The sequence below is a fragment of the Pristis pectinata genome, chromosome 7 (genome assembly GCF_009764475.1).
Source record: "Pristis pectinata isolate sPriPec2 chromosome 7, sPriPec2.1.pri, whole genome shotgun sequence".
Taxonomy (NCBI): Eukaryota; Metazoa; Chordata; class Chondrichthyes; order Rhinopristiformes; family Pristidae; genus Pristis; species Pristis pectinata.
The window spans coordinates 52,254,632-52,276,224 of record NC_067411.1 but is presented as its reverse complement, the minus strand read 5'-3'; the positions used below and the strand labels follow the sequence as shown (position 1 = coordinate 52,276,224).

The 21,593-nt window shown below is 43.7% G+C and overlaps 1 protein-coding gene across 4 annotated transcripts in view; it reads left to right on the top strand.

Moving 5' to 3' along the window:
* The window catches only part of LOC127572676 (coiled-coil domain-containing protein 171-like), a 497,458-nt gene that overhangs the window by 20,137 nt on the left and 455,728 nt on the right, over positions 1 to 21,593 (top strand). For 3 of the 4 annotated variants that reach the window (XM_052020186.1, XM_052020185.1, XM_052020187.1), the window contains exon 5: positions 8,285 to 8,475. The exons of the other annotated variant lie outside the window; for it this stretch is intronic. In XM_052020186.1, coding sequence (XP_051876146.1) covers positions 8,285 to 8,475 — 191 coding nt within the window. The remainder of the gene's footprint in view (positions 1 to 8,284; positions 8,476 to 21,593) is intronic. 4 annotated transcript variants of the gene reach the window in all.

Sequence of the window (21,593 nt, the reverse complement as noted above, 5' to 3'; positions counted from 1 at the left end):
TTAAAACGCTGGTATCTGGAAAATATTCTGACAAACATTCTCTCCAGGGAGATTCGTTAGAATCTTCCCATATTCTGCTGTTGCTATTATATGCCACCATGTATCCACAAAAGGACATTTACCTTCAACAGGATAATTTCTAACACACTTCATAGAGTCATAGAGTACTACAGCACAGAATTAGGCCTTTTGGCCCATCTAGTCCATGCTGACAGCTTCTGCCTAGTCCCATCTATCTGTACCTGACCATATCCCTCCAAACCCCTTCCATCCTATCCAAACCTCTCTTAAATGTTACAATTGAACCTGCATCTACCACTTCTGCTGGTAGCTCATTCCACACTTGCACCACCCTCCGAATGAAGAAGTTTCCCCTCAGATTCCTCTTATATATTTCACCTTTCACCCTAAACCTATGTCCTGTAGTTCTAGTCTCACCCAACCTTAGAGGAAAAAAAAAACATGCATACATTCACCCTATCTATACCCCTCATAATTTTGTATACCTCTATAAGATCTCCCTTCATTCTTCTGCGCTCCAGGGAATAAAGTCCTAACCTATTCAGCCTTTCTCTATAATTCAGGTCCCCAAGTCCCAGCAACATCCTTGTAAATTTTCTCTGTACTCTTTCAAGCTTCTTGATATCTTTCCTGTAGGTAGGTGACCAGAACTGCACACAATACTCAAAATTCGGCCTCATCAACTTTTTGTACAACTTCATCATAACATCCCAACTCCTGTACTCAGTGTCCTGATTTATGAAGCCCAAAGTGCCAAAAGCTCTCTTTACAGCCCTATCTAGCTGCGACGCCACTTTTGAGGAATTATAGATCAGTATTCCCAAGCCCCTCTGTTCTACTGCACACTTCAGAGCCCTGCCATTCACTGTGTAAGTCTTACCCTGGTTTGTCCTCCCAAAGTGCAACACCTCACATTTGACTGCATTAAATTCCATCTGCCATTTTTCAGTCAATTTTTCAAGCTGGTCAAGGTCACGCTGCATGCTTTGATAGCCTTCCTTGCTGTACACTATGCTCCCAATCTTCGTGTCATTGCAAATTTGCTGATCCAGTTTACCACATTATCATCTAGATCATTAATATAGATGATAAACAACAACGGATTCAGCACTGATCTCTGCGGCACACCACCAATCACAGGCCTCCAGTCAGAGAGAGAACCATCCACTACCACTCTCTGGCTTCTCCTGCTTAGCCAATGTCGAATCCTATTGCCAACTTCATCCTGAATACCAAGTGGCTTAACCTTCTGGAGCATTCTCCCTTGCAGGACTTTGTCAAAGGCCTTGCTGAAGTCCATATAGACAACATCCATCGCCTTTCCCTCATCAACCTTCTTGGTAACCTCCTTGAAGAACTCTATATCATTGGTTAAACATGACCTACCACGCACAAAGCCATATTGACTGTCCCTAATCAGGCCCTGTCTATCCAAATACTTATGTATCCTGTCCTTTAAGAATACCTTCCAATGATTTACCCTCGACTGACGTCAGGCTTATTGGCCTATAATTTCCTGGCCTTATTCTTAGCCTTTCTTGAACAGCGGAACAACATTAGCTATCCTCTAGTCCTCTGGCACCTCACCCATGGCTAAGAATGTTTTAAATACCTCTGCGAAGGCCCCTGCAATTTCTGCACTAGCCTCCCACAAGGTCTGAGGGGACATCTTGTCTGGCCCTGGGGATTTATCTACCTTCATTCGCCTCAAGACAGCCAGCCACCTCCTCTTCTGTAATCTGGATATGGTCCACGACCTCACTATTTTTATTGTCCCTGTATATGTCTCCAGAGAAAATATGCCTGCAAAAATTCATTTAAGATCTCCCCTATCTCTTTCGGCTCCATGCATAGATGACCATGCTGATGTTCAAGAGGACCAATTTTGTCCCTTGCTTACCCTTGTGCTCTTAATATAGCGATAGAAATCCTTGGGATTCTCTTTCACCTGTCTGCCAGAGCAACCTCATGTTCTCTTTTTGCCCTCCTGATTTCTCTCTTAAGGGATCTCTTGCATTTCTTGTACTTCTCAAGTGCCTCATTTGATCCTAACTGCCTATTCCTGAAATGAGCCACCTTTTATGAGGGCTTCAATATCCCTCGATAATAAAGGTTCCCTAAACCAGTTAGCTTTGTCTTTTATTCTAACCGGAACATACAAATTCTGTACTCTTAATATTTCACTTCTGAAAGCCTCCCACTTACCAAGCATCTCTTTGACGGAAAACAGCTTATCCCAATCTATGCCTGCCAGATCCCTTCTGATGCCATCAAAATTGACCTTACTCCAATTTAGAATCTCAACCCTAGGACCAGTCCTATCCTTCTCCACAATTATCTTGAAACTAATGGAATATGATCACTAGATCCAAAATGTTCCCTTACACACACTCCTGTCACCTGCTCCCTCTCGTTCCCTAAGAGGAGATAGAGTATTGTGCTCTCTCTCATTGGGACCACTACATATTGATTGAGGAAACTTTCCTGAACACTTTTGACAAACTCTATTCTATCCAATCCCTTTACAGTATGGGATTCCAATCAATATGTGGAAAGTTAAAATCACCTACTATCACAACCTTATTTTTCTTGCAACTTTAAAACTTCCAGTCCAACGAGCCCACGCTGCCCAATTACACCCATGTTAACCTACTAACCCGTACGTTTTTGGAAAGTGGGAGGAAACTGGAGCACCTGGAGGAAACCCATGCAGTCACGGGGAGAACATACAAACTCCTTACAGACAGCGGTGGGAATTGAACACCGATCGTTGGCGCTGTAATAGTGTTACACTATCATCTGCGCTACTGGGCCACCCTGTCTCCTATCTTGCTACAAATTTGTTCCCCGAAATCCAGCTGACTTTTGGGAGGTCTATAATACAGTCCCATTAATGTGGTCAACCCTTTCTTATTCCTCAGTTCCACCTATATTGCCTCAGTAGACGAGCCCTCCAGTGTGTCCTCTTTGAGCACTGCCGTGACATTTTCCCTAATGAGTAATGCCACCCCTCCCCCTTTAATACCTCCCTCTGTATCATGTCTAAAATGTCGGAATCCTGGAACACTGAGCAGCCAGTCCTGCAACCAAGTCTCACTAATGGCTACAACATCATAATTCCACATGCTGATCCATGCTGTAAGTTCATCTGCCTTACCTACAATACTCCTTGCATTGAAATAGACACCTCTCAGGACACTAGTCCCACCATGCTCATCAACCTGATGAGTTCTGTCTATACTTATAGGCTTAGCATCTACTTTCCCCACTGTCCCCGCAGGCCTGCCACTCTGGTTCCCACCTCTCTGCAACTCTAGTTTAAACCCCCACCAAGCTGCACGACCAAATCTTCCCACAAGGATATTGGTGCCCCTCCAGTTCAGGTGCAAACAGTCCTGTTTGTACAGGTCCCACCTACCCTGGAAGAGAGCCCAATGATCCAAAAATCTGAGGCCCTCCCTCCTGCACCATTTCATTAGCCATGAGTTAAACTCAACTATCTTCCTATTTCTTGCCTCACTAGCACATGTCATGGATAGCAATCCTGTGGGCCATGACTTCTGGCTGCTCACCCTCCCCCTTAAGAATGCTGTGGACTCGATCTGAGACGTCTCCGACCCTGGCACCTGGGAGGCAACATAACATCCGGGAGTCACATTCTCGTCCACAGAATCTCCTATCTGTTCCCCGAGCCAATGAATCCCTTATCACTACTGCATTTCTCTTTCCCACCGCCCCCCCCCCCCCCCACCTTTCCTTCTGAGCCACAGAGCCAGACTCAGTGCCAGAGACCTGGCTGCTGTGGCTTTCCTCTGGTAGATATTGTTGTAATACCAGATATTATTATAATATCTTTAATATTATTATTAATGTTATTGTTCTGAAAAATAGTTGTAGGGGCTCCCCAGGTTATGGGAAGACCTGACTTGTGGAAATCTGACTTTACACAAATTCTCCAATAATTTTTTAGAGAATTTTTCAAGATAGTAGTAATAATTAAATATTTTGTGGCATTTATTAATTACAGGATATAGGATATAGAACATAGAACAGTACAGCACAATACAGGCCCTTCAGCCCACAATGTTGTGCTGACATTCAAACCTCACCTAAGACTATCTAACCCCTTCCTCCCACATATCCCTCTATTTTAAATCCCTCCATATGCTTATCTAGTAATCTCTTGAATTTGACCAATGTACCTGCCTCCACCACCGCCCCAGGCAGAGCATTCCATGCCCCAACCACTCTCTGGGTAAAAAACCTTCATCTGATATCTCCCTTGAACTTCCCACCCATTACTTTAAAGCCATGCCATCTTGTGTTGAGCATTGGTGTCCTGGGAAAGAGACGCTGCCTGTCCTCTCTATCTATTCCTCTTAATATTTTGTACACCTCTATCATGTCTCCTCTCATCCTTCTTCTCTCCAAAGAGTAAAGCCCTAGCTCCCTTAGTGTCTCCTCATAAAGCATACTCTCTAAACCAGGCAGCATCCTGGTAAATCTCCTCTGCACCCTTTCCAACGCTTCCACGTCCTTCCTATAATGTGGCGACCAGAACTGGACCCAGTACTCAAAGTATGGTCTAACCAGAGTTTTATAGAGCTGCATCATTACCTCGCGGCTCTTAAACTCGATCCCGTGACTTATGAAAGATAACATCCCATAAGCTTTCTTAACTACCCTATCCACCTGTAAGGCAACTTTTAGGGATCTGTGGATATAGATCCCCCGATCCCTCTGCTCCCCCATACTACCCAGAATTCTGCCATTAACTTTATACTCCGCCTTGGAGTTTGTCCTTCCAAAGTGTACCACCTCACACTTCTCCGGATTGAACTTTATCTGCCACTTCTCAGCCCAGCTCTGCATCCTATCAATGTCCCTCTGCAACCATCAACAATCCTCTACACTGTCCACAACACCACCAACCTTTGTGTCGTCTGCAAACTTGCCAACCCACCCTTCTACCCCCTCATCCAAGTCATGAGTAAAAATCACGAAAAGCAGAAGTACCAGAACCGATCCTTGTGGGACACACCACACACTAGTTACAGCCCTCCAATCTGAATGCATTCCCTCCACCACAACCCTCTGCTTTCTACAGGCAAGCCAATTCTGAATCCACGTGGCCAAGCTTCCCTGGATCCCATGCACTTTGACCTTCTGAAGAAGCCTACGATGCGGAACCTTGTGAAATGCCTTCCTAAAATCCATGTAGCCCACATCTACTGCACTACCCTCATCAACCTGTCTCATCACCTCTTCGAAGAACACTATCAGGCTTGTGAGACATGATCTACCCTTCAACAAAGCCATGCTGGCTGTCCCTGGTCAGACCATGATTCTCCAAATGCCCATAGATCCCATCTCTAAGAATCCTTTCCAACAGCTTGCCCACCACAGATGTAAGGCTCACTGGTCTATAATTCTCTGGACTCTCCCTACTACCTTTCCTGAATAAGAGGACAACATTTGCCACCCTCCAATCCTTTGGTACCATTCCCATGGACAATAATCATAGCCAAAGGCTCAGCAATCTCCTCCCTCACCTTGTGGAGCAGCCTGGGGGATATTCCGTCAGGCCCTGGGGACTTACCTGTCCTAATATTTTCTAACAGCTCCAACGCATCCTCTCTCTTGCTATCAACATCACCCTTACCAGCACTGTCCTCAGCGTCATCAAGGCCCCTCTCCTTGGTGAATACTGAAGAGAAGTATTCATTGAGGACCTCACCCACTTCCACAGCTTCCAGGCACATCTTCCCACCTTTATCCCTAATCGGTCCTACCTTTACTCCCGTCATCCTTCTGCTCTTCACATAAGTGAAAAGTGCCTTGGGGTTTTCCTTAACCCTACTCGCCAAGGCCTTTTCATGTCCCCTTCTTGCTCTCCTTAGCCCCTTCTTAAGTTCCTTCCTTGCTACCCTATATTCCTCAAGAGACCTATCTGATCCTTGCTGCCTAAACCTTATGTATTGCGCCTTCTTCCTCCTAACTAGATGTTCTAGCCTTATAGCCTCATAATTTGCCCTTCCCCAATTAAGTATCTTCCTGCCCTCTTTGCCCCTATCCTTGTCCATGACAATGCTAGAGGTTAGGGAGCAGTGGTCACTGTCCCCCAAATGGTCACCCACTGAGAGATCTGTCACCTGACCCAGTTCATTACCTAATACTAGATCTAATATGGCATTCCCTCTAGTCGGCCTGTCAGCATACTGTGACAGGAATCCGTCCTGTACACACTTAACAAGCTCTGCCCCATCTAAACCTTTGGTACTAAGCAGGTGCCAGTCAATATTTGGGAAGTTGAAGTCTCCCTGTTATTTTTGCACCTTACCAAAATCTGCCTCCTGATCTGCTCCTCAGTATCCTTACTGCTACCAGGGGGCCTATAGAATACTCCCAACAGAGTAACTGCTACTTTCTTGTTCCTAACTTCCACCCATACTGACTCTCAAGAGGATCCTGCTAATTATCCACCCTTTCTGCAGCTGTAGTAGTATCCCTGACCAGTAATGCCACCCCTTCTCTTCTCCACCCCCCCCCCCCCCCCATCCCTTTTAAAACACTGAAATCTGGGAGTATTCACTGTCCATTCTTGCCCTGGTGACAGCCAAATCTCTGCAAGAGCCACAATATCATAGTTCCATGTATTTATCCAAGCTCTCAGTTCATCACCCTTGTTCCTGATGCTTATTGCATTTAAATAAATGCACTTTAGCCGTTCCACCCTACTACTTTTATACCCCATACTCTGCTTCCTCAAAGCCTCTCTATATGTTAGATCTGGCTTTACTCCATGCACTTCTTCCACTGACCAATCCCTCCGGTTCCTATCCCCCTTGCAAACTAGTTTAAACCCTCCTGAACCACACTAGCAAACCTGCCTGCAAGGATATTGGTCCCCGTTGAGTTCAGGTGTAACCCATCCAATCTGTACAGGTCCCACCTTCCCCAGAAGAGATCCCAATGATCCAAAAATCTAAAACCTTGCTCCCTGCATTAACTCCTACGCCATGCATTCATCTGCCATCTCCTCCTATTCTTACCTTCACAATCACGTGGCACTGGCAGCAATCCTGAGATTGCTACCCTTGTTCTTCATCCTTCTGCCTAGCTCCCTAAACTCATCCCTAAACTCAGGACTTCATCCCTTTTCCTACCTATGTTGTTGGTACCAACATGTACCACGACTTCTGGCTGCTTTCCTTCCCGCACAAGAATGCTGTGGACCTGATCAGAGACATCCTGGACTCAAGCACCTGGGAGGCAACATACCATCCGGGATTCTAGCTCATGTCCACAGAACCTCCTATCTGTTCCCCTGACTATTGAGTCCCTGACTATCAAGTTGGATATATTCCAATAGTTTAATTATGTTAAGGTGGACATTGAAGATATTCAATGAAATAAAATTATTGAAAATGTAAGTGGAGTGAGATGTTTTTTCTAGGTAGCTATAGAAAAGTGTTTCTGACTTTGTGGAAAAATCAGCTTATGGATAGTTCTCAGGATCAGAACTGTTGTGTAACCTGGGGACTGCCTGTAACTCCAACCTTTTTCTTAAAGGAAAAAAAGCACTTTTAGCATCTTCCACCCCAACAACAATTGTATTTAACTTTGGGCTTTAACCATTTTTGGCTGTTGCAGACAAATTTTTGAGATGCATTTCCTGTGAAGTTGTATCCCGTTTCGGTGTCAGTCATGTTTACCTGTGGCAGTAATGTCTGTCACATTACTTCACTGAACTCATTGCTTTAGAAATAGGTGGTTCATTATTGTTTGATATCTGTTAATAAAAGGAACTGTCCAGCAATTGTAAGGAAGTCTTGAAGGATCATAAATTCCGGATTAATCATGAAATGAGAACAATTTGTGTTTGAATACCTGTGAGAAAGTGAAGTTAACCCTAATATCATTTCTTTGTGTGGTCAAGCTGACAGTATCAATTTTATTATTTTTCTGCTTCATTATTAAGTTATGGAATGACATTGATAGCACAGCTATGCAGTTGATGGCAAGGAGATTTCAGTGTAGCATGCGCAGAATAGGAAACAGACTTGGTGAAATTTAGATAAATCAACAGAATGAGGTTCCAGTTCTTTTAATTGCAACTTTGCATTCACCTGGTGCAGTTTTTATTAAGCAATCTCAGTATGATTATGATGGATTTGTGTTTTGAAGTTTGCAAGTCTGTGAATTAGTATCACAAAACTGTTTTGGTCGATGAGTAAATTGCCTTTTTTTAAAAAATTGATAGTACAAAATTCAGAACTTCAGCAGAAAGTGGAGAATTTGGAAAAGACTTTACAAATTTTGCAACGAGCAAGGGAGGATGATCAGCAGAGATTCCAAAGTGAACAAGAGGACCGAGAGAAGATAATTCAAAACTCTAATACAGAAAATGAATTCCTGATTGCTGAAAGGAATCGAATTGATGCCATCTTGCAGGTACTCTGATATGCAATATTTTTTCCAATATTCTGTGCATGTATGTTTCTTAGCCTTTTTATCAAATTGTTTTATTCACTTTATGGTTTAGTGTATACATTGACTGAAAAATCTTATCATCTAGCTGTTGGCGTGATGCACTTTTTAAAAACATAACGTGAGCTGATGACTACATTTTTGATGCGTTGTCCTTCAGTATTCTGGAATAGTTTTTACAGAATCTCAATAGGCGTGCCATTGGTCTCTTCTGAGTACACACACGTAATTAAGCATGTACTTTGCACCAGTCTTCATTATGGTAAGATGCATTCCAGAAATGGCTGTAGAAAGTGGATTGTTGGGGAGGGGGAAGGAATTACTCCCCAGGGCAATGGTACTAAGTAAATTGTTGAAGAGCTGTAAGTTGACAAACACACAAAAAGCTGGAGAAACTCAGCAGGTCAGGCAGATTCAATGGAGTGAAATGGACAGTTGACTTTTCAGGTTGAGACTCTTCATCTGGACTGAAAGGTTGAGGGGGAGTTAGCCAGCATAAAAAGGTGGAGGGAAGGAGTGGAACAAGAGCTATTAGGTGATAGGTGATCCAGGTGAAGAACAAAAAGCTGGAAGAACTCAGAGGGTCAGGCAGCACCTATGGAGGGAAATGGACAGTTGATGTTTCGGGTCGAGACCCTTCGTCTGGACTGAAAAGTAGAGGGGAGATGGCCACTATAAAATGGTGGAGGGAAACACAACCATTTGCAGTCTCTTGTGTGTCTGCAATTTGACTAATCTCTGGATTCAGATGGATTTCATCCAAGGGTCTCAGAGGAAGTGGCTGGTGAGGTAGTTGATGAGTTGATTTAAATTTTCCAAAACTTCTGTGGTTCTAGAAAGGTTCCATTTGATTGGAAGATAATGAATGTAAGTTGTTTGTTCAAGAGGGAGAGAAACAGAAAACAGGAAACTAAAGGCCAGTTATCTTAATATCTATCATAGGGAAGATGTTGGAAGCTGCATCAATATTAGGGAAAATATTGGAAAAATTCTGAGGGACAGGATTGATGTTCACTTGGAAAGTCTGGGACATTAAGAGGAGTCAATATGGTTTTGTGCAGGGTAATTAAATCTGGGTCCTTTGAGGAGTTGACTAAGAAAATTGACAAAGGCAACTTGGTAGATGTTATTTGCATGGTGATTGGTAAGGCTTTAGACAAAGACCTACAAGGAAGGCTATTGCAGAAGGTTAGGGCATATGGGATCTGAGTTGTGTTAGCTAAATGGATCCAAAATTAGCTTGATGATAGGAGGCAGAGGACAATGTTCCAGGGATGTTTTTCTGACTGGAAGTCTGTAACCAGTGGCATACTGCAGGGATCAGTGCTGAGTCTGTTGTTGCTTATCATGTGTATAAATGATTTGGATGAAAATGTAGGTGGACTGATTGGTAAGTTTGTTGACAACAAAGAAATTCATGGAGTAGAGGATAGCAAAGAAGGTTGTGAAAGAGGGATTTAAATTAGTTGGAAAATTGGGCGGACCGGTGGCAGATGGAATTTAATCCAGTTAAGTGTAAGCTAATGCATTTTGGAACATCAAATACTTAACAGGACAAATGCAGTAAAATGGCAGGGACCTCAGGAATGTTGATGTGCAGAGGGACTTGGGTGTAAATTCATAGCTCCCTGAAAATGGTGATTAAGGTGGTGCAGAAGGCAGAATCTCTCATAGGAGGAACTGGTTAATATACTAAGATTTTCAGAAGCATTTGATAAAATGCTAGTGCAAGAGATAAAAGCAAATGGTGTTGGAGGTAAAGTATCAGTGTGAGAGAAGATGGGCAGGTGAATGGGAACAACAGCTGGTTTACATAAGTTGTCTTCTGCTTGTCTTCTGATGTAACATAGCAACACAGAAAATAGGTGCAGGTGTAGGCCATTCAGCACTTTGCCCCTGCTACACTATTTAAGTGCTACCCTGTTTAAGTTGAGAGGGGGAAAATTATTTTCCACCGAGAGTGGTATGTATCTGGAATGTGCTGCAGATATGGTGGCAATGTTTAAGAGGCATTTAGACAGAGATATCAACAAGCAGGCAGGTGGGATCAGTTTAGATTGGCATCATGGTCAGCACAGGCATATTGGGCCAAAGAGCTTGTTCCTTTGCCGTACTGTTCTGTGTTCATCTAAGGAAGGATGTTGTTGCATTAGAAGCAATTGAAAGAAGATTTGCTCGACTACACCTGAGATGGACGGGTTGTCTTGAGGAAAGGTTGGACAGACGTGGCTTGCATCCACTGTAGTTTAGAATTGAAACACAACCCGAGGGCTCTTGACTGGGTAGATGAGAGGAAGGGTTATACTGGACCTGATGTTGGGAAATGAGCCTGGCCTGATGATTTAAGATAGACCTTGAGGGAGAGTATTAAATTGGAGTAGGGCAAATAACAAGACTATTAGGCAGGAATTAGGAAGAGTTAAGTGGTAACAGCTGTTTTAGGGCAAGTCCACATCTGATAGGTAGAGGGTGTTTAAACTCCAACTGCACAGAGTACAGGACAAGTATGTTCCAGTAAGAAGGAAGGACAAGATGTTAAGGTAAAGGAACCTTGGATGTTGAGAGAGGTGGTGAATTTTGTCAACAAGAAAAAAGAAGCATGTGTAAGGTTGAGGAAGCTAAACTCAAATGGAGGCCTTGAGGATTATAAAGAAGCTAGAAAAGAATTCAAGGAATTAGAGCCAGGAGAGGCCATGAAAACTCTTTGGCAAGTAGGATTAAAGAGAATCGCAAGGCATTCGACACCTACATCAAGAGGGTAGGACCACTCAAGGATAAAGGAGGGAACATATGCTTGGAGGCGGAGGGTGTGGGTGAGGTCCTGAATGAGTACTTTGCATCAGTATTTACCCAGGAGAAGGTAGAGGATAGTAAGATCAGTGTGGAGCGTGGTAGAGGTAGTGTTGGGTCCTTTAAAGAACATAAAGGTGGATAAGTCCCCAGGGCCTGATGGGATATACCCCAGGTTATTGTGAGAGGCTGAGGTTGCTGGGGCCTTGACCAAGATCTTTGTATCTTCACTAACCAAAGGTGTAGTGCCAAGGACTGGCAGGTAGCTAATTTTGTTCCTTTGTTCAAGAAGGGAAATAAGAGAATCCTGGAAACTATAGACTGGTGAGCTTGGGTCAGTGATAGGGAAGCTATTGGAGAGGATTCTGAAGGATAGGATTTATGTGCATTTGGAGAAGAATAGCCTATTTAGGGACAATCAGCGTGGCTTTGCGCAGGGCAAGTTGTGTCTTGCTAACTTCATTGAGCCTTTTGAGGAGATGATGAAGGTGATTAATGAAGGGAGAGCTGTGGATGTTGACATGGATTTTGTAAGGCGTTTGATGAGGTCCCTCATGGTAGGCTCATCCAGAAGGTTAAGATGCATGGGATCCCCAGTGACTTGGCCATTTGGATTCAGAGTTGGATTGCCCAGAGAAGACAAAGGGTAGTAGTCAATGGGACTTATTCTGGAGGTCCATGATGAGTGGTGTTCGACAGTCATCTGTACTGGGACCTCTGCTGTTTGTGATACATGTAAATGATCTGGATGAAAATGTGGATAGGTGGATTCGTAAGTTTGCTGATGATACAAAGATTGGTGGTGTTGTGGATAACGTAGACGATTGCTAAAGGATACAGTGTGATAAAGATCAGTTGCAGATATGGGTGGGGAAATGGCAGATGGAGTTTAGTCCAACTGAATGTGAGGTGTTGCACTTTGAGAGATCAAGTGTAAAGGGACAGTGTCAAGACCCTTAATAGTGTTTATGTACAGAGGGATCTTGGGGTCCAAGCCCATAACTCCCTGAAAGTGGCTGCAGAAGGTGATATGGTGGTAAAAGTGGCATACAGCATACTTGCCTTTATTAGTTGAGGCAAAGTGGTCAAGAATTGAAGTCATGTTGCAGCTTTATAAAACTCTGGCTAGGCTGCATCTGGAGTATTGCATTCATTTTTGGTTGCCTTATTACAGTAAGGATGTGGAGGCTTTGGGGAGGGTGCAGAAGAGGTTTACCAGGATGCTACCTGGATTAGAAGGCATGCGGTATAAGGAGAGGTTGGACAAACTTGGGTTGTTTCCTCCTGAGGTGGTGGAGGCTGACGGGAGATGTTATTTAAATGTATACAATTATGAGAGACATAGATAGGATAGAGAGCTGGTATCTTTTTCCCAGGGTCGAAATATCTAATACTAGAGCGCATGCATTTAACGTGAGAGGGGGTAAGTTCAAATGAGATGTGTGGGCAAGTTTTTTTTTTAGAGTGGTGGGTGCTTGGAATGTCACGAACCAGCAACAAAAGAAACACACTGAGCATGATTCAGTGTTAAAAACTATTTTATTAATTACTACTTATGATAATACGTAAAATAAAAGTAAAAATGTTAGTATGTTAGAATTCAAAAATGTTAAACCTCGAATGTTAACCCCAAAACTAAACTCTTTGTGTGTGTGTGTGTGTGTGTGTGTGTGTGTGTGTGTGACAAAGTCCAAAACTCCAAGTTCCGAAATGGTTCTTAAAGTTTAGTTCCGCAAGCCATAAGGTGAAACATGAGCAAGGGCTTCTTCAACAACCACCGTTGTCAGAAGATAAGACGTAGATGTAGAAAAACATAGGGAGAGTAAATACGAAATCCAAATGTTCCACGATGGAACCCCAAACGACACTTCAGCGTTTACTTGGTAGTGACTTCCTCACCCCGAAAAGCATCCGAATCGTGGTCGTCCACACACAAATACCTGTTTCCCTCTACAGGTCAGCAACAAAGTGAACTCCACCGGATTACTTCCAACTTCCATACATGGATTTCTGTGGCAAACACAGTTATTGTTTCTCATCCATCGATAGAGAAAACTAGCAGGCTGGTGTCTCTCTCCCTTCTCTCTCTCTCTCTCTCTCTCTCTCTCCTTCAACAACGTCATTACGTCCTTTATCTTCTATTGACGTAAGCGCGCCCCACACACACATACACACACTCTCTCTATCTTAAAGGGACTTTCACTGAGTCCGTAACAGGAATGTGTTGCCGGGGTGGTAGTGGAGGCAAATAAGATGGAGGCGTTTAAGAGGCTCTTCTATAGGCACGTGAATGTGCAGAGAATGGAGGGATATGGACATTGTGTAGGCAGAAGTGGTCAGTTTCATTGGGCATTTAATTGTTAGTTTGATTAATCCAGCACAACATCGTGGGCTGAAGGGCCTGTTCCTGTGCTGTAATGTTCTACGTTCTCCATGTATTTTGCTGCTGCCTAGACTAACTAACTTTCCTCTTTCTTAGGTCTGTTGCAGGGTTCCTCATCTGAAATATCAACTGTTTCTCTTTCCACAGATGCTGCCTGCCCAGTATTTTCCATTTCCTTTTTTCATGTTGGCCCAGTTTTTTTTTATCCTCCATGAAGAAATCCTGCCTGCTGGGTAGGTCCCACCACTTTATCAGCAACAACTCATTGCACAGGCCAAGAAGCTTAATGTGCTGGTAACTACCATCATTAAGCCACTTTGACTCATCCTGTCACAGATATTCCCTTTGTTTTACACATCCATACTTCACCTTTTCTATTGAAAACTAACTTATATTTCTCAGTTCTGACAAAATGTCACAGACCTGAAACATTGTCTATTTCTCTTTTTACAGATGCTGCCTGACCTGAATTTTCCAGCATTTTCTGTTTTTGATCCAGATTCCTTTAAACTGTTTAGTAAAAACATTTTCAGGTAGTGAATGGGCTGCTTTTTACTCTCCCATTTAAAGTTTAGAAGGTTTTTTGTTTATTCTGTGGAGAGAGACTCTATTATCTTGATATAAACTTGTTATAATTCAACAATATGATCTATCTTTAAAATAGTCTCCTGGGGCAGACATTCTGTCTGTAGTTCGCATGCTTCACTGGTATGATCTTATTTCTTGATTATAAGATGAAATTCCGTGGCCAGAAATGTGTTCATTAAAATATTCCAAGTCTGGTTTGAAAGGTTTTGGAAAGATTTTTGTTTTTATTACTTTGAGCCAAATCCATGTAAATCCATGGAAATGAGATTAACAAAAGTAGGACTGGCAAAAGGAATGTAGATTAACCAATGCAACTTTCATGTATCTTGGAGGGCAAGAACCTTTTGGAAATGGATTTTGGCCTCTTCTAGGTTTCCTTCATCTTTTTGGATGAAAAATGTATTAATTTCTAACTCACCTACACCCTTACTTTGATTCCATAAATTAACTGAAACACTTGGAAATAGTTTTGTATAAGGAGGATACAGAGATATTGTGGATACACTGAATGGAAAAATGGACAGTTCCTCCAAATTGGAATGAAAGTGGCTTTTTACAAAGAGCTTGCAATATTGGTAATGGCTTGGAAAGACTTCTGCATCACAGGATGGATTGAAAAGAAGCAAGGCTGAACTGCCCTCATGAGTGGCTACTGTGCAATTGATCCGGGAAATCGTTCCTACTGAAATTTTCACAAGATTCCTTGTGGGAAGGGTGAAGTTGTAAAATGGCTGGCAGTTGGACCACAGATATGCTCTTTTGCAGCACTGCTAAGCACTCTGAATACCTACTAGCTGGCTGTGTGTGACTTGAGTTGGCCTCTGGATTTAATTTATTGTTTTCTTTTCAAACTTCAAAATATTTTCTATTTTCTTTTGCATGGTGCAACTTCTCAGTACCTAGATCCATCAGAAGTACAATTTTTATTGCAATTCCATTGTTTAACCTGGCGATTGTGAGAGTGGAAATCATGTTTCTGCAAATTTTTATCTGTCTATATGTCTGGCTTTCTCTCTTTCTGGCCATCTAGACGGCTAGGTATCTTGAATAATGGTGCTATGTTTGACCTTAAAAGTATGCCTATTGTTAGAATACTATCTGTATCGTGATTATAACATTTTAGTTGTTGCAACACGTTGTTCTAAACCTCCCACCTGCACTGTTTCATCCTATTTAACCTGGTGGTTGATAATTGAATGATTATTAACTGGTACTAAGGTGCTAATCTTATTTGAAAATTTTATGCTACTTGCTTTGAATAAAATTTGATTTTGTATATATTAATGATAAGATTAGTATTTTTTAAATTGACAAGAATGCTAAACTTTCAGCAAGTTAACTTGACTTGTCCTGGCACTGCTTGTGTTATTTTATTCAATGAATTATGCTGAGTGGAACTAAACACGGGATTTTGTTTTAATTGATATTTACCAGGAACATCTTCCATTTTGTCTTGTATTGTTTTTGTTGTAAAACTTTTGAGAACTGGTACAAATGGCAATAACACATCATTGAGAAGGGAAAAATAGAGGAAATTACTTTTAAGTGGGACGGGAAGGTGTTATTTGCAGTTGTCTGCAAAACATTGCCAAAAGTAGAATGACCTCTCCTGGTCATTTCCTGAAATGCAGTCTAAAGCACAGATTGAGTGAACAGAATTGGACAGGAAAATCATATTTTCTGTGTTATGAATTGTATGGTATTAAGGGATGACTAAATTAGCGCACATGTTCTGTAAAGGTTCTGACCAAAGATCCAATAATCTAACAATACAAGGACTTTAAACTGGGCATTGATAAATTATTTGAATCCACAAAAGAAAAGTTGGCTTCAAGCAGATGGTTATTTGAGATGTATGGCATTTGGAAATCTCTTGTTTTTAATTTTTTTTCCATTTGGCTCTCCACCCCATATTTATTTTTATCTTAAATTCTTTGGTATCACTTTTCAGTGTTCTCTAACTTGTAAAGAGAAAACTAATTCCAGAGTAACAAAGGACTGCAGATGCTGGAATCTAGATAAAAAAACACGATGATGCTGGAGGAACGCAGCAGGCCAGGCAGCATCCATGGAGAAAAGCAGGTGGTCAACATTTTGGGTCAGGACCCTTCTTCAGGACTAAAAATAGGAAAAGGGGAAGCCCAATATATAGGACAGAAAAGCAGAGCAATGATAGGTGGACAAAAGAGGGGAGGCGGGGTGGGCAGAATTCTCTGCCACTTCTGCCATCTCCCATAGGACCCCACCACCAAGCATATCTTCCCCTCCACCACTTTCTGCCTTTCGCAGGGACTGCTCTCTCCATGACTCCCTAGTTCACTCCTCCCCCCCACCCATCCTGCTCCCACCTCGTGAACTTTCTACTGCCCCTGCCACAGATGCAACACCTGCCCCTACACCACCTCCATCCAGGGACCCAAACATTCCTTTCAGGTGAGACAGAGATTCAACTGCACCTCCCTTGACATCATCTAATGCATTTGGTGCTCCAAGTGTGGCCTCCTCTACATTGGTGAGACCAAACACAGACTAGGTGATTGTTTCGCAGAACACCTGTGCTCTGTCCATAACCACGATTTGCATCTCCCCGTTGCCAGTCTCTTCAACTTCCCCCATAGAAAACCATAGAACCATTGAACAATACAGCACAATACAGGCTCTTCGGCCCACCATGTTGTGCCGACCTTCAAACCACGCCTAAGACTATCTAACCCCTTCCTCCCATATATCCCTCCCATACTATCACTGATATGTCAGTCCTCGGCCTCCTTCACTGCCAGGAGAATTGCAAGCGCAAACTAGAGGAACAGCACCTCATTTTCCATCGCGGAACCTTGAAGCCTAATGGCATTAACATTGAATTCCTCCACTTTAGGTAATCCCCACCCCCACTTCCCCACACCCCCCCCCCCCACACCACGCTTCTTTTCTCCCATTCCTAGCCTTTTTTTTCCTACCATTTTTTTCCCTCTCCTTACCTTTGATCCATCGCCCGGTGGATCTGCTCTCCCCTCCTCCCCCTCAACTGCCTCTCTTACCTGCATCTACCTATTAGCACCTTGTGCCCACTCCACATCTCTTTTGTCCACCTATCTCTGCTCTGCTTTTCCCTCCTATATATTGGGCTTCCCCTTTTCCTATCTTCAGTCCTGAAGAAGGGTCCTGACCCGAAATGTTGACTGCCTGCATTTCTCCACGGATGCTGCCTGGTCTGCTGAGTTCCTCCAGCCTCATCATGTTTTTCAACTAATTCCAGAGTGGGAATTTTTTCCAGTATATATTAAAAAAAAAATGAAAGTACTGAAGACTTTTTGAGTCTGATGTTCCTTTAGCTTAGCCTTTGATGAAATGTTAACATATTCCTGAAAGAGCCTCCGTCAAAAAATGGAAGCACTAAAAACAATGGCAGGAAGTTATATCCTACATGAACAGTAAGGGAAATATCCAGTTAATATGTTTTGATGGTCGTCTTGAAAGATGCATAATTCCCTGAAAGTGACACTGCAGGTAGACAAGGTTGTAAAGAAGGCTTTTGGCATCCTGGCATTCTTAAATCAAAGTATTGAGTATAGGAGTTGGGATGTTATGGTGAGGTTGTATGAGACATTGAGGCCAAATTTGGAGTATTGTGTGCAGTTCTGGTCACCTAACTATAGGAAGGATATCAGTAAGATTGAAAGAGTGCAGAGGAGATTTACTAGAATGTTGCCCAGTCTTCGGGAGTTGAGTTACAGGGAAAGATTGAACAGGTTAGGACTTTATTCCTTGGAGTGCAGAAGAATGAGGGGAGATTTGATAGAGGCTTACAAAATTATGAGGGGTATAGACAGATTTAATGTGAGTAGGCTCTTTCCACTTAGATTAGGAGAGATAAGTATGAGAGGACATGGCTTTAGGGCAAAAAGGGAAAAGTTTAGGGGGAACTTCTTCACTCAGAGTGGTGGGAGTATGGGACGGGCTGCCATCTGATGTAGTAAATGCGGGCTCACTCTTGAGTTTTAAGAATAAATTGGATAGATACATGGATGGGAGAGGTCTGGAGGGTTATGGACTGGGTGCAGGTAAATGGCAGTAGTGGAATACCATTTTGGCACAGACTAGAAGGGCCAAATGGCCTGTATTCTATGCTGTAGTGTTCTATGGTAAGCTTACCATCCCCAATTAGTTCCTCGAGTTTGGAATGTACCTAGACAGACATGGGTAAGATTTATTATTTTCTGAAAGATCACACCACTGAAGACACAGCAGTCCCTTGGCTGGTAGAGACTCTCACAACATTGAAGTATCCAGAGAGCATTTGAACGTGGATGCTATTCTACAATCATCAACCTGTAACATCATTGCTTTACCTATTAAGTATTTACAGCAATTTTTGTTCTTGTTTTAGATTTCCAGCATCTCAGTCTTTCAGCTTTTGATAAATTTGCAGTCATCTTGTATTTTACTACTCTGCTTGACTATTTATTGCATTATGCGGTCACCAGTAGCTGTTCTTTTTTTCCAAATAAAGTACTCATCACATTCTGTGGGATCTTAATGAATCAGTCCGTACAAGCACAGAAACAGGACTTGCCCATGCCAACCAAGTGTTCATCCATACTGAGCCGTTTTACACCACCTTGATCCTTGGTGATTGAAGTGCTTGCCAAGGTACTTTAATGTTGTGAGAGTCTCCGTCTCCACCACCCCCTCGGGCAGTGCATTCCAACCATCCTCTGGGTGAACGTACTTCTGATTCCTTCTAAACCTTTTGCCCCTTAACCTAAACCTGTGTCCTTTAGACACCTCTGCTACAGGGGATAAACTTCCAACTATCTACCCTATCTGTCGATGCCCTTCATAATTTTGTATATCTTTATCAGTTCCTACCCTGCTACTGCCCTCCCTCTCAGCCACTTCCACTCAAAGCAAAACAAGCAATCTTCCTCATAATTGAAATGTACTATCCCAAACAATATTTTGGTGAATCTCCTCTGTGTCCTTCCCACTGCAGTCATGTCCTCCCTATAGTGCGGTAGCCAGAACAACATATGGTACTTCATCTGCGACTTAATGGCTCTTTTGCACCATAATTTCCTTGCTCTTGCTTTCTTCACCCTAGTGATAGAATACAAGTATCCCATAAGCCTTCACCAACTTATTTACTTGTGCTGCCCACCTAGAGGGATCCTTGGACTTGTGCCCTGAGGTCTCTCAGTTCTTCAGTACTCTCTAGGGCCCCTGGTGTATGTCTTATCCTTTCAGTTCTCTCCAAGTACATGAACTTGTATGTTATATGATAATTAATTTCTGCCAACTATTCAGAGGTGTCCAATGAGGTTCTTCTCCATCTAGGTCAAGCTCTCTGACCCCAAATGCTTGATTTTTTTTTAGTTATTTTGTCATAAGATGGCACTGAATGGTCCAATATTTCTTACAACACACACAAAATGCTGGAGGAACTCAGGAGGTCAGGCAGCATCTATATAGGGAAATAAATGGTCAATGTTTCGGTTTGCGACCAGAACAGAAGAGGACAGAAGCCAGAATAACGAGATCAGGAGAGGGGGAGGAGCACAGGCTGGCAGGCGATAGCTGAGTCCAGATGAGAGGGCAAAGGTAGGTGGGTGTGGGAGGAGGGATGAAAGGGAGTGATGTAAGAAGCTGGGAGGTGATAGGTAGAAAAGGCAAAGGGCTGAAGAAGGAGGAATGCGTAGGAGAGGACAATAGACCATGGAATAAGTGGAAGGAGGTGGGGAATAGATGGACAGGTTATGAGGGTGGGGTGGGGAGGGGAAAGAGGAGGGGTGAGGGGGGCCACAAGAATGAGGGAAAACAAAAGAGCATCTGCAAAATTTCTTGTCTTCATTTTGCTGCTCCACTGCGAGGTCTCTTTGAGGTATGCCTACCCTGAAGAAGTTTTCCTCTGCTCTTTAATGGAGTTCAGTGAGGCCCTCTCTCACTGCTCTCCCTCTGTGATCTCTTCTGCTCTTCGGTTCTTTGACCATCTGCTCACCCAGACTCACGACTATAGCCACATGGCCTTCCTGGGCACTTGTCTTCGCTGCCATCTTGTGTGACATGGCTTTCGGCTCTGTTTCCAGGCCTCCCAGTTTGGCCCCAATAAGAATCCTATACTTGTGTTCCATTGACTGCTACTCCCTTGGCTTCTCCCGCTAGACTCTACATGCCACCCTCGCTGCCATGCACAGATCGCTGCGGGCCCTGTCTTGGGGTCTCTGCCACAGCTCTGGGCCTCACTCTCCACGACCTGCCACGGACCTCTCTGACACTTCGTCCTCTGCCGGATCCATGCCTTCAATTGCCGGTTCTTCTCCTTCCTCACGTCCAGGAAGGATTGGACACCTGCCTGCCTCCAGGCCATGACCACCCCCACGCCCCGTCTTCGGCTGCCTCCAGGCCGAGAACTCTCACACCGCTGCTGGGTCCTACTGCGCCTCTGCTTCCACCACTACTCTCCACCCAACCCTGGTCTCTCAAGCCTCCCCTTGCCCCTTGTCTCCCCTTCACTCCTCTGAGCACCCATCTTCCTCCCACCCCACTTTCCCTGACCCCACCAACTCTCCTCTGTCCTCTGACCCCTCCAATCCTTTACCCTCCCCCGACCCCAGCCCCTGCCGTGTCTTTACTATCCCCTGACCTTCCCCTCTCTGAGGCGGAACCTTGCCTATGCAGGAGCCTTTGCCCCCCTGCACCCACACCTCAATGAGTTCTTAGCCCGCCATGACACTGAGCTCTTCTTCCATCGCCTCCATCTCTGCGCCTACTTCTTCGGCAAGGAATCTCCACGTCCCCACTGTTGACCCTTTCTCCTACCTTAAGTCCTTCCTTTTGTTCACCTCATCCTGGCCTTTTTGCCTGCTTTAGATCTTTTTCATCTCTAATTGCTGATGGGACATTAACCATCTCAACTTCACCTCTCCTGTTATCTATTCCAACCTTGCCCCCTCTGAATGCACTGCCCTCCACTCTCTCCATATTAACTCTAACCTTGCCATCAAACCCGCAGACAAGGTCTGGCAGACAGACCTTTACCTTGCTGAGGCCAGATGTCAACTCTTGGACACCTCCTCTTACTTCCCTCTCAACCAGGACCCCACAAAGGAGCATCAGGTCATTGTCTCCCACACCATCACCGACCTCATCACCTCTGGAGGTCTCCAACATCATAGTTCCCCTACCCCACACATACCCAAGATCCACAAACCTAACTGCCCCAGTAGGCCCCTTGTTTCTGCCTGCTCCTGCTCTACTGAACTCATGTCCTTGTATTGTGACACCAATTTGTCTTCCTTGGTCCAGTCCAGTCCCTTCCCACCTA